The following is a 14,102-nucleotide window of genomic DNA, read 5'->3' as shown; positions in this document are numbered from 1 at the left end:
TTGGCTAGTACTTTGGGAAAGGTTTTTCTTCTGAGGTTGCAATCCTCTTTTTTCTTGCAATACTCATGTTTATTTTATTTTGGGAGTAATTAGATATGAGGGACTTGTCATTTTATACATGGATCGTTGTCAACTGTCAGGATCTGTTAGTAATAGCTATTCAATAGGTATCAGATGGTTTATGGTATTAGGTGATTTTGTGTCTGTCTTAGACTTATTTTCTATTGTATATTATATGTTTTAATCAGTAATTTATAATGGAGCCTTCAGTTTTGGCTATCTGGTTTTTAATTTATTTTAAATAATTAATAACTATATAGATTGAGGGGTTTTTCTAATAAAGGAAAGGCGGTCATAGTTCTAATATTTACTTGTTAATTCTTCTTTTTTTGAGGTAGTCTGAGTGGTACCCAAACTTATCAGGATACTAAAGATGAGAAGTCAGAGATAACTAAGAGTAGAGCTTTAACATCTGAAAAAAAATGGTTTTGTACATCACCATGTCTCCTCTGTGATCATCTGTAGACTGAAGAGATTTTTTTATTTTTAGATATTGGTATGGATTGCTCAATCATTTTGTTACAGCAACATACAGTTGGTTGAAAGATCTTATTGAAAGTTTTTGTGATGCATTTAATCCTACTTTATAAAAAGAGGTGGATCTGGGATAATTGCTAGAGTGTGAAAGGTTAACTTTACAAAAAAAGAGCAAGTTTTGTTTTTTTTTTTCAAATGGCTTAGTTTGAAATTCAAGGTTTATTCTCTGTTGTTGGCTTTGTTGAACATAAGTGTCTTTAGAAGGTTGGTTGGTTGTGGTGAAATGGGTCCGAGGAAGATAAGGATTTGGGAATTCATGAAGTGAGAGGGGATTACAGGGTTTCTGCAATGTTAGAGCAAAGTTTAAATTGTCAGTATAGTGTTTATAAGTTAAACTGATCTACTTTTTACTCAAGGCTTGGCTGTCTTATTTTGTCTGATAATGGAGAGAAAGGAAAAACCTGGATTGACATTAAGAGGTTAGAGGACAGTATGAAGCAGAATTTTTTTGTTTTGTTTTGCTTTTAAAAAGAGGCGATGGAAGTGTGGATGCTGAAGCAATTTGAAGTTTGGCAGCAGATTAGATTGCAGTCTGGAGGACAGAGAGCAACGAAGAGTGGTGGAGACATGCAGGTCATGAAGTGTGTCTGCTTTGAGTCCTGGAGAAGTGATCCTGGTGTGGAAGAGAGAGAGGCAGGAGACTTAGAGAAGGACTTGAGAAAGAGTACAGCATGATAAAGAGCACATGGTGATTGTGACGTGCAAGGGACTGTCTTCAGAAGGTAGAAGGGGAAACAAAAGAACGTACTAAAAGGGGGCTCCTATATAAGCTTACTGATGTCTGCAGGAAAGAAAACCTGCCTTGTTTCCTTTTTGGAGCTTTTCTTCGAACAGTTATTTGCCAATCTGATTTAAGTTTTTCAAGTATTTTCTGAACAAAGCAAGCCACTAACTTAAAAAGAGTCAAGAGTGAGACTTAACTGTACGAAACAGAAATGTTAAGAAATCGAGCAATGAGTGGCTAAATGATTCGTTGACTTCTCCCTGCTGACCTCTATCATCTCTCCCTAATGTCTGAAATGCACCAGGCCTTACTTATATTCCATGATATTTGCAGTAACAGAAATGGTGTTAGCCATCTTCCACATTCTATTTACAAATGTTAACGTCTTGTTTCCTGTACACTGGACTGTGTTCTGACAATATGTTTATCCTGCAAGATGAAGGTATTAGGATTTAGGGCTTAATTTTATTGCCACTCAATCCAGAGATAACTGCATTGCTTGCTTTGTTTTGTTTTATTTAATGGGCTGGGTGTACGAATTAGGGCCATATACTACCCTCAATCCACAGAGGAGCCCCTGGTAATTATAGGGAATGGTTTATTCCACTGTTCATAGATAGTAACTAATCTACAGGCAAATTTTACACGGGAATAAAGCGTGCCAATAGCTGGTAGATCTGTGGCTATTTTTGCCCTTTGTTTGGCAGGTGGTGCATAAAGTCACTTGATTGGCACTTGCACAATTGCTGGCAGTGCAGGAGATGGCCAAGAGTTGCAAACATAATTATTTAAAAGTCTGGGTGTTATACATCATAATTAGGCTTAAGAACTGAAAGTCAGTTGAGATGAATGAGGACAATTCATGCTCTTAAGAGCTGAGAAAGTGATTTCGTGTTTAGATTTTGCACTTGTAAGATTCTCTTTTTTCCCCACAAGCATTAAGATGTAGATACTTTTCTCCCTGTCTCCCACTCTTCCCCCCTCCCACGGGAGGACTGGCAATATATGAAGCAGCTATATGATACCTGTGTCTCACCTTAAATAGGTGAGATCTAGCTGGCACATGAAGTGTCACCATGCACTTCTTAGTGCAGATTTTTTCTTCATCAAAATCAGCTATGAATGAATCTAGTCCCCCACAGTTACCCTGTCCCCTACAGTTGTTCTGCTCAGCATGCCTTCAGTAAGAGATAGACCAAAAAAGCAACCTTTACTGGATACCAATTATGTATATTTTAATTAGATATTTAAACAATTAAATTTTACAGTTATATGTGTCTAGAGATTGATGTATGTTGAGAATATTTTAATTATTTTAAGTTTCTGATTAAATGAAAGTCACAATCATACAGGTTAGAAAAGAAAGGGCCACCCACTATGTAAAACTGAGATAGTTTTGAACTGATGTCAAGGATTACCACAAGAGAAAATTCAGATGGGAATCAAATGTGATTCAAGGAAAACGTGAATCCTGCAAGCTGGGCTGTAGAGCTTCTCCCGAAGTTGGTTTGATGTTTCTTGACTCCCAGTGAGAGAGATATAGGGATGTACAGCATGACTGGGCTGGAGTAAGATGGGCAAGTCCTTTAAAAAAACAAAACAAACAAACAAACAAAAGAACAACCAAAAAAACCCTCATGCTAATATTGAAAGATGAGAAGGGAAAAGCACCACAATGCTTCAAAAATAACAATAAAAAAATTTGGCAGGATTAGTATTTCAAAGGGAGCAGCACTTGATTAAACATTTGGAAAGCATGGGAGGAGAAACATTCCAAGCAAAATGAAAATATACGTGTATGATGGAAACAGGATAAATAGAATATTCCACTTGTAATTACCACTGCAAGAATGCAGCCCAAACGTAGAGTTCTTAATCAGGTAAAATTGTCATTGCTTTTAAGTCCAAGTAAGGCAGTGAATTGTGGTAGGTATGAGATGTTTGTGGATAAAGCTGTTGGCAAGATCTTTCACTTGCAGTGAAGAGCAGGTCCATGAACAAAGTAAATGAAAGACGGAGCCTGCATTACCGAGCAAATCGTGTGTTGCAAGGAGTCAGAGGATACAAGGCATCTGTTTTTATCACATACCACGTGAGGAGTGACACAGAAAGATCTTTGAAAGGTTAAAAGTCTTCACAGAGTGCAGAGCTGCATCTCTGTTCAGGAAAAACTTCGTTTTTCTTTCCCAGTTAATGTGGTGCTTATTCAGAGATCTGTATGGATAAACTGATTAAGAAGTTAAAATTAGTGGCAGTCTGGTTTCTTCTGAGAATGACTTGTTGAGGACTGGGCAGTTGAACACCCGTCTCCCTTGAGCAGGTGAATGTCATAGCCCATAGCTGTCTTCGCTTCATCTGCGTTTTTATTTCCATTGGGGCAGACATCTCTTCTTCCCAAATTGTTTCTCGCTGAAATGCCACTTTTTGCCTCTGCCCTCATTCAGTTTGTGGGGGAACTCTCTCTTGGAGGAAGGAATAGGTGGACAGGTTGGTAATAGCTGCCGAGTTCTCTGAACTATAAGTTTTTGGTGTGATGCTGTTTTACAAAGCAGGTTTTCAACTATAATAGTACTTGCATATGTGACTTAGCTTAACATAATAAAGGCAAAGAGCAGGTACATATAAAGCATTCTTGTAATGGCAGCCCATTTCTTTGGGTTGAAATAACCCCATGTAATTATAAACTAAAGTGATCACATCTAAAGTAAAAAATTTCACTGTGTCCATGTCTTAGTATGATTTACTTTCCTCTTATTATTTCTTAATATAAAAATTACTGCATGCTGTCTTTGAAATGTTGCAATTGTGTTGGTATTTGAAGTACTTGTAAATACTTGTGCAAATCAGTTTTTCTGATGTTTGTCTGCAGGGTGAGGTGTGTGTTTATGTGCCCAGGGGAAATGAGATGCATTTGCATCCAAGAGGGTGTAGCAAGCGAACGAACGCGTGCCAAAACGGAGTCTGTAGGAACAGTTGCACTAAAATAGCACAGGATCAAAATGTTTGCAAATGAAAATAACAAGCTTCCAAAGAAATAATGGTATCTAATTCCCCCTGTAAATGTTGCTGATCTGAAGACCGAAATGATAGCTTTTGGTGATGAATCTTTCTAAAGACACTAGTAAAGTCACCGTTTTGTGCATATGAAGATGCACAATCTTTTTGTAGATACAATTATATTTTATATAGTATTAATCTTTGAGGTGCTGACAAACAGTTATTACTTACTTTTCTGTACTTCAGGGGAGTACTGATTTAAGGATGTTTAGGCTCTCATTTAAACCAGTGAAATCATTACTATTAGCCTCAGTAGGTGCTGAATTAAACCCTAAATTATGTGGAACAGCAAATCATACATAATATTATACCTGTTTTTCATGTACAAAGTGCTTCTCAGCCAAAGATCTAATAGCCCTTTATGCAAGTAAACATTGTTGCTGCAGAATATCTCCAGAATATTTCTTGTGATCCAAGACCTGTTATTCATAAGAGCAGACTAATACGTACCTTATCTTCCCACTCCTCCTCAGTGCATGGAGGTTGGAGAGAGACAAAATCCCTGGTATTTTTTACTCCATAGATAGCTTGGCTTTGAGTTGTTACTGTATGATTCCCACTTTCAGACTTCGGCTTGAAGTGCAAGTCTGCCACAAGGATGTGCCACGTAGCCTGGGAAGAAAACCAGCAGATCTTTTATCATTATTGCCTTGTCTGTCTGGGTCACACAGAAGCAATAGCCGCAGTTCAAGACTATGTTCAAAGGAGTGATGTCAGGACTGAATTGTTTTCTGGTGAAGGAAGGATGGATAAAATATTAAATGCAGTCTTCTGTTTGCCCTTATCTTTCTGCTTCCTGACAAGAATATCATACTGTATTTCCATGGTTCTACAATTCAAAGCTGAAGGTATAGAGATGTGTGAAAAAAAGATGTAATTGTTCAACAGTAGAAATCATTATTATAAAATAAGTGTAGAGTTCGTATTACATGTGCTTTCTTATGTGAAAGCAATTCTATCTCGAGCATAGAACAGCACACTTTTGAGAGCTACTCAGTTTAATTTTCATACACCTGCTGCTGTAATTATTGTAATTTAATGCACAAAGACGTTTTTACTTTCTGAGCAGTAGGGGAGTTATTCCATGAAAATTTCAGGAGAGGTGTGTCTGTCTCTCTCAGTCCTCTTTCCCAGTAGCCTTTAAACCTTTTGAGAAATACTGATCAAATCTGGTGGGGGGGGCCAGCTGAAGGGGGAGGAAGGTAGGAAGGAGCTTGAGATTTTAAGTCCCTACAACTTCCATGTGAACTGTGGCTTGGGTACAGGAAAGAGGGACATGCTGGTCTCGCCAGCGAGGAAGAGGCTGCAGTGTGAGCTCAGCAAGCTTTGGGGTAAGTTTGGCTTGGGGGCCACACGTCTACTGGGTGGCTGACGAGCACGTGCAGCCTGGTGGGTCATGCACCCTGTGGGACGATGCTGGCCTAGCTGGTAAGTGAGGATGGGAGAAGAGCCAACCATGGAGTAGTTCTGAGGCCGTTTTGAAACAGGTGAAGGTCTGGGAGGCAGGGTGAGTTTGCAATAGGTGGGGGTAGTACAGCGGACTGAGAATAGTTCTGGAGGAGGTAAGAGGTGATGAACACTCTGTAGAGGAGTGGGTTTATTGTGGTAAGTAGTACCAGAGAAATGTGACACATCTGTCAGAAATAAGGCTTCATTACCTTCTGTGTGCACAGGACTATTTGTTTTAATTTCTACCCTGTCACTGTGAGAGCATGTTTCTTTGGCAGATCGCCGTATATTTACCTGGTGATCCACCAAGTCTTTGGTCAGTGTTTTATTTTGAACCGGTTTTATTCTGCTTTTCCAACAGCATGTGTTTTCTCGTAGAGGACAATCATGAAAATAGCAAACAGGCCAAGATGGGTGCCCAAATCTTATGTCACATCTGACATAGAATCAGAATTGCTTCAAAATGTGCATACTGAACCAATAATTACTCTCATTCTTCTTCTTAAGCCATAATTTTAAGCTAGGTAGCTTCCAACAGTTGAATTAAGCTTGACAGTCCAACACTGTTATTTAAAATACTGTAACCTATGTATACATCAGCTGTGCACATCTGAAGGGTATTAAAGCCCATTAAAGTAGATGGACTCTGACTGTTTCAGTGGGTCTTGGATTACAGGTTAACAGAGAGCACAGCACCGTGGTGTTTTTGCAAATTCCTGCATTTGTTTTTCTGTGAATTGATTTGCTCTTCAGGCCCAGCTGGGAGCGGGAGTTGGGGGGGGACCTTGGGAAAGCCCCGATGTAGCCCACCTCTCGCAAGGAATAGGTGGAGCACAAAATAATTTGTTTGCTCTCTGCTGTCTTCTTTGCTGTCCTGTGGGATTGGCAGCTGCCAAGTTCAAGGCAGTCACCAGTTACCTTGGTGTGTTACAAGAAAGTAGGATTGAAGCAGCAAGGGGGAAGAGGCAGTGGGGAAAAGGAGAGGACAAGAGGGAAGGGGATAAGAAATCGCTATAACTCGTGTATGTAAGCAATCTCAAAATTAAGAGGCAGAAAGGGTTCATATATAAATTAAATGTTTTTTTCTGGTCTGGAACATCTTAAATTTCCCTTAAATTAGAAATAGAAGTTCACTGATACAAAAACTAGTACCAACGTATATTTGAGTGGGTGTGATTTGGTAATAGCTCGGGTGTGGCAGGCCAGGAAATAAAGGATGTAACCAATTTACAACCATTTATTTTTTTATTAGAGGTTTTTATCTTTGTAACTCTTATTAGTTGCCATAGATACAGACAACACAAGGCTTGTTTGGGTTAATGAAAAGTCTCTCATGCTGACAAAAAAAATGTGATTTTTCTTGAGAAAAATGTGCATTACTTCAATTCCACTGTTATTGGCTATGAATTTTAACTATGCTTGCATTCATGTATATAATTAAAAAATTGTGGCATTTAGTAGCCTACATTCTTTTTATATAGCACCTGCAGAATAATTTTGAGTACACTGCAGTACCAAACAAATTGGTCTTTAATTTAGAGATCATATTGACAGATATAAATTACTGTTCTGTCGGTTTACAGATGTGCTTCTGTACTTTCTAAAATCATTCTTAGGATGTTTTCCACCTTGCAAAACAGTTACAGAACGTTATCAGGTAACTGATCGGCTCACAAGTGCAGTTATGAATGTGCACAGCTTAATGTCATGTCATGAAGTTGCATTAAGTACATGCTCTTCCTACGGAGATTCCAGTATCTCAAGGGATAAATGCAATGGATATGACTTATCACATCTTAATTCCAGCTACTCTGTCCAAATAGAAGGCAGTTATTTGCTGTAAATGTACCTCAATTGATTCAAGAAATGGTTTTACATGAAGAAAAATTGTGTTAAGTAGCTTTTCTGTTAATACTTGGTAAGTGTGTGCAGGATGGTTCTAGTCCAGTACACTATGGGCAGTATTTTTTAGTGAGTTTAAGGTGGTCACATTTCTTACAAGTGTGTTTGTCAGGAACTGTAGTCAGGATGAATCTGAAATAAGTATTACTTGGGGCAGGGGGGAGAGATGAACCATGTGGAAAACAGAGAAGAAAGAAAAATATTTTTAAGTCAGCTTGATTTGAAATAAGTATCTACATGGTGCTTTCTTGGAGAGCTGGAAACAGTGGCAACAGCCCTGACAAAGCGGACGCGTGGTCAGAGTGCAGGCGAGAGGCAGCTTAAGGTAGGGTATCGTTCCAGACCTGTGCAAGATAAAGAGTATGAGCTGAAATGATGCTATTTCTTTTAGAAATGCAAAGCGTTTTGGCGTAAAGGCTGAATTCAGAGCACTGCTAAATAAATGGATTGTGCACTTTGGATGTGTCTGGCTTCAGCATGGATGAGCAACCCTTGCAGCTGCAGCACATGCTTTTCCTATGAGCAGTGAGGTTAGGTGGTAAATCAATTAATCTATTAACAAAAACGACTCCATACTGGAGAACAGAATCCCTCAGATCAACCGGTCGCAGTGCTCAAAGGTTGTGGGCTTCTCCCTCTCTGTCTGCAAGCTTACCCACATTCATTTCACTACATTAAGCCTTTTATGTTTGTGGTTACAAGAGAATAGGATTTGTCCCACTACAGTAATTTAATAATCAGGTATAGGAGAAATAACTTGAATGGTGTAGTGCTGCGAGGAGTCTGACTGCTGGTACACAGAGAGAAAAGCAACAGAGAAAACTGCTACGTCTTACTCGCAATACACCATATATATATATATATATACTTCCCCTACGATCGTTCAGTAGTAAAATTACACTTAACTGTATTTTTAATGGCTAGAATCAAGATCCTAGAGTAAGTATTTCCTGGGGAAAGAAAAGTAGGTTATTACAAGCAGCAGTAAGTAAGCTTGGGATTTTAAAAGTATTGAAAATTTTGCCAGATGTTTTAGAGGTTTGAAAAATAATTTAAATCTTTTTAGAGATTAAAACCTATTTTTCTAAATTAGAACAGTTTATTTTGCCAGGAATCAATTGGAATTAGTAAAAACAGTGGTCTCCTAAGGATGAAAAAAGGGCTGAATGTGTGTATCAGGTTTCAGTTTGAAACTCAACAAGACTGCAGTCTGCAATTACGTCCTTTCAGTTTCTAAATACTCAGATCACAGTGTTCTTGGGGCCCAGTTTGTGAATTTTCTCTTTATATAGAAAGCCAGGATGAGGTACTCAGTAATTCAGTACTTTTGGAGCAAGTTAAACAAAATTAAAAAATATTTAACATAGCTTTAGCAAATAGTATACTAATGTTTGTCTTTATCATCGCACGAGTCTTTGAGATTTTTCTATTTAATTTTTCCATCTCTCAGCTGAGCGTTGGTTGTGTACTCGAGCAAGGTTGTTCAGTATCTCCCCATACTGAGCCTTTCTCTTCACTACACCCAGAGGAGAGAATCGGGGTCCCCGTGGGCCTCGCAGCTGCAGAGGTTATTGCAGTAGCAACCTCCTGATACACCACTCACCTTTTTCCAGTCCTAGACCCAGGATGTGGTGGAGTAGGGTGGTGCACACATTTGATACGCTAAAGATGGCTTTATCTGCTGCAAATAGTTTTGTCCTTAAAAGGCTCCTGAAATTAGACCGGTCAAATACGTCTACAGTTAACATGACTGTAGCAGGAGAATTAGTCAGACGTGTTTGTCCCGAGTTGTAAATGAATAAGGTCTAGCCTCACGTGTGTTTTCACTTGAGTTTCTTTACTCAGGTTAACTTGGTGAGACTCAGAAGAATAGAAAAAAACATTAAAAAAATCTCATGTAATATTTTCAGAATTAAGGTCATAATAATCCATTTAAGATGTTTAAAATAACCCAGCAGTTAGTAGTTGTAAACCTGAGTGTACGAGGAAACTCCTTACTGTTGCAGGACTTCTGACTTTGCTGTGTTTTCTCTGTAGGGCCTCGGTGTGTCTGGTGGAAGTCAGGCTGGCTTGGGGACTCCTTCATCCAGGCAGTACGCACGACAGAAAATAACTCGCGTAAACCTCAGGGACTTCATCTTCTACATGGAACAGGAAAGAGAAACGAGCCATTCTCTCCTGCTCTATCGAGCTCTGCTTAAATAAAGCCAAGAATTGTACCGATTCCTCCATACAGAAGCTCAACTTGCATTGAAAAGCTGTCATTTTAATGTGCCTTCTATTTTTTTCAGAAGTCAATGTTCCAGTAATTTTGTTTTGTAAAATTGTCAGACACATGCAATAAATTCTTTATGTAAAAAAAAAGATAATTATAAAAACACAAAAAAATGTGCAAAAGGTTTTAAAATGTTAAATCCACAGATATAACCAACATCAGCGTCTTGCTCCATTTGATGAGGCTGAAGGAGGCGGCGTTGAAGTTACGCAAATGGGAAGACTGCTGCAATGGCTCACCTGAACCCTCTGACGGCAAGGACTGCGAGGGGTTCGCAGGGTGGGGACCTAACCACGGTGTTAACCTGTATGTTCACTTACGGTGCTGGTTTTGTTTTCTTTTTAGTTTTACTAGCACTGTTTCCACTGACTAACCATGGTGATACCTGTTATTTCAGATTAGTTCTAACTGCAATTTTTTGCACAGCTAAAGAGAACAGCCACTGCACGCTCTCACAAATTTTATATATTTAGGATTTTTGCTTTTACTGTACAGCTCATTTCCTGAGCCAAATCCTAAGTGTATGAAATCTGTGTGTTTGGGTCCCAGCGGAGTTACCTTGACTAGCTTCCAGTTGTTTTCTCTATCTCTTCAACCTTTTGCACATTTGTAGCAACCGGTTAGTAACATGAATCAAGGTTGGGTTTTATTTTCTAAAAAAAAAAAAATAAATCTTAATTTATTTATTGCAGAGTATGGTTTAATGGTGGTTTTAAAAGAGAGTATTGTTCAGTAAAGATTTTAGAGTATTCTATATGGATTTTTAAAGTCACTGTAAAGGAAGTTTTTGGGGTCCGGTTGCACTCTTAAGAGAGGAGAGCAGGGGTGAGGAGCCCTGGCAGCCCAGTGCCGCCAGGAGGTCGGGGCAGTGCCGCAGGGATGGGCGATGCCTTTGCCTTGGACGATTGGACCCGAGGACTTCAGTCCGGAGAGGCTCATGAACAAGCGCATGACTTTAAGCGTAATGAGTAGTTTTAAGTACTTAAAGGTGGCATGAATGCTTTTTAAATGCTTTGCTGAATTGGAGTTTAAAGGGCCCACACAAAAGCCAAGCGAAGTTAGTGTGAGTCTTTTAAATGGGTACCGGATGGGAATATGAAGCAGGCAGGTGGGCACCAGTTGTGCTTCAAACATAACAGTATTATCAGTAACCATGGAAGGGAGACATTTGCTTATTTATCTTTTCAATTTTTACTATGTTATGCTTGCCACTTTTTTGAGGCAATATTTTTTTTTTTTTTTTGGATGGGAAACCATAGCGAAAGCACAAATAGAACTATTTGTCCAATAGTTTTAAAAACAAAGGTTTTAATTATTTTTTAAGGTTTATGAAAAGCAGAAGAAAATTTATACTGCTGCTATTTAGCCAAAAGATTATTCATAAGGTATTTAAGGCCAGGAAGTGTAAAATTATGTTTTAAATGTATTGATAATTTGTACATATTGTTTATAAAGGCCTTGTGTTTATTAGAATTACGTTATTTTGATGATTTCTGTACATACTCGTAAATACCCCCAATTTGTGTGAAAACATACTCCCTTATTTGTACTTATTTTGTAAAGAAATAAAACATTTACTAAAGTAACACATTGAGTGACATACAGTATTAATTTATCAAACATGAATTTCACATTGTCTTGCAGTTCTTAAGCACTGTTCAGCAACATTTTGCATTAAAATATTAACAGAATACCCACAAAGAAATATTAAAACCAAGTACTTCAATGTTTTGTTGTGCTGATTCTTATCCTTTGTCAAACATCTATTAAAATTGTCAACAAACCTCGATGCTATTAATACAGTGAATGAATGCACTCAACAGTTGCTTTCTCAAAAGCGGTTACTCCAATAAGCACAACATAACATTCTCTCTTTCGCTTTCTTTCCACGACCTGGGAGCACAGTGGTGTAACTGGGTTGTACAGAAAAGTGCTAGCGAAGGCTCCTGATCTTCAAGCCACAGTTTCAGTGCTCAGCAACAGAGAATCGGAACAATTTTGTTCCATGGAATTAGGTGAAAAAACAGACTACATTTACTTTTTGGCCTTCATAATAAAAACATTTGCTGGCTGCGCACCACAGCTTTACTGGAGTTTCTGTCGTATTTTAAAACCTGTCGTAGCGATGCTGAGCAATGTTCTTAATTAAGTTACGTTGCTACGGTTTAAGGCCAGAAGTAAAAATTCAAATCAGTTTTGTGCTGATAATGCTGCCTAAAAATATAGGGAAATAAGTAAAAAAGATATAAATGAAACTGTAATAAACTTTTAAATAAGTGACCTGAAGTTACTAACTAAAAGAACATGTCCTAGCTTAACTTTTTTTTTTTAAAGGCATATTTCTTCTAACAAAGTGATTGTTTCCACATGTCTTCCTTGCCTTAGTGCTATTTTGCAGTCAACGCTGTGATGTCATGGCTCAAACTTTCCATCTCAAGTTCACATTTAGCTCGGCTGCCGCAGCCTGGAACCCTTTACGATGCCACCTTAGCAAGCTGCCCCGAGTACCGGAGCTGCTTTATTGAGCTATAAAAAAAATAGAGTAAACAGCAAACTGAAGAAAACCCAACCAACCAACCACAAATACTCCCAATGTTCTACACAGACCTAAAAGCATCACCCTGCTGCCTGCCCGCGCCGTCGGCGGGAGCGGGCCGTGCTCAGCACTCGGCGGGTGCTGGGCGCCTGGTCCCGCTCCGCAGGCAGCCCCTCTGACCTCGGCGGGCCTGGCCCGAGGACGAGTGGCAGAACGAGGCCGCCGTGGATCAGTGCAGACGGGGGTGTCGGCCTTCTCCCCTGGCCGGGGGGTGACGCAGGGAGAGGCTGCGCCGACAGGCGAGGGCTCAGCCGCTCTCGTGCTGACGCTCCTCTTCAGGAGGGCAGGACAAAAGTGTATATAGGAGAAACAGAGGAAGCTAAATGGATTATTTAAGGATACTTTGAACTTCAAGTGAACTCAACGTATGAAAATAATAAATAAAACACTTGGGTTTTTTTCTTTCTGTAAGACATGGCTACATCAAGCTGAATGGAGCAAAAGGCCAGAGGAGACGCAATCAAAAATTCTCACCTCTTTCAAACAATGTGGGAGATACAGTGAGTGTTCCACCCTACTTGCTTATTTTCGATCGTTTACTTTACAGAAATGTTTATGGCATGAAGTACTGTATAAGAAATGTGCATACACAAATACATGACAATTATACGTTAAGTTCTTTACAATATTAAATGTATAATATACAATTCTACAGATATCTTACATACAAAGGTGAATGTTGTGCCATATATTCAAATATGGCAAAGCCTAGCAACTTTAGAATGTCGTACAAGTATAAAACCACAAAATAAAATAACTTTACAACTCCTTTAAAGTAGACAGATTTGCTCAACTGTTCTGCTAAGTTAGCAGGCCAACACGTATCGGCTAAGATTTCCAGAAGAGATTTCTGAGTTGGGTAACCAAGGTGAGAAAACCTGCAGAGGTCCGATTTTCCACGGACAGGTATCCAGCCCTTTTCCAAAAATTAGACCCCTGTCTAGATTGTACCTTGGATAGTCAGTACAGCTCATCGCTTTTGAAAATACTAGTCTTAAGCAGGTTTGTGGGTTGTTTTTTTTTTTATTTTGCCTGATTGTAACCATTTGGCATTAAAGAATTGTTGACCACTTCATACTCTGTCCCTTGTTCTATATGGCCGTTATTTATGCATCTAAAAAGAGTTTAATTAAAATTCAGCATCTACAACAGTATTCTATAAATTAATGTGGGAGAACTAAATTGCGATTAACACATGAATTAGTTATTGAGGACCCAATCATGCTAAACAGCAATAAACAGGATTTAGCAGAATGCTATTTATAACCTTGCACCTGCAAACATGGTGCTGTCTCCTGAGTTAGGAAGCCCTGCAAGTCAGAGTCGATACCGATTCATGGAAGCAGCAGTAACCTCCTGCAGACAGCGGGCTTCGTTAGAAGAAAATTACACAGATAGAGGGCAGCTACAGAATTGGTATTTTAGTAATAGTTTAAAATAATAGAGGAAAAACAACCTAAATGAAAGGTGGCCTGCTGTCATCGGACAACGGCAGTAGAGGC

The 14,102-nt window shown here is 39.0% G+C and overlaps 1 protein-coding gene across 2 annotated transcripts in view; it reads left to right on the top strand.

Moving 5' to 3' along the window:
- Positions 1 to 9,934, top strand: part of LOC147415015 (transcription initiation factor TFIID subunit 4-like) — a 145,217-nt gene extending 135,283 nt beyond the window's left edge. For both annotated transcript variants that reach the window (XM_086469153.1, XM_086469152.1), the window contains one exon: positions 9,767 to 9,934. In XM_086469153.1, coding sequence (XP_086325279.1) covers positions 9,767 to 9,934 — 168 coding nt within the window. The remainder of the gene's footprint in view (positions 1 to 9,766) is intronic.
- Positions 9,935 to 14,102: the final 4,168 nt, after the last annotated feature.

Source organism: Leptosomus discolor, chromosome 8 (genome assembly GCF_034619465.1).
Source record: "Leptosomus discolor isolate bLepDis1 chromosome 8, bLepDis1.hap2, whole genome shotgun sequence".
Taxonomy (NCBI): Eukaryota; Metazoa; Chordata; class Aves; order Leptosomiformes; family Leptosomidae; genus Leptosomus; species Leptosomus discolor.
Note: the sequence above shows the minus strand (reverse complement) of the source record. Positions and strands in the feature narration are given on the sequence as shown.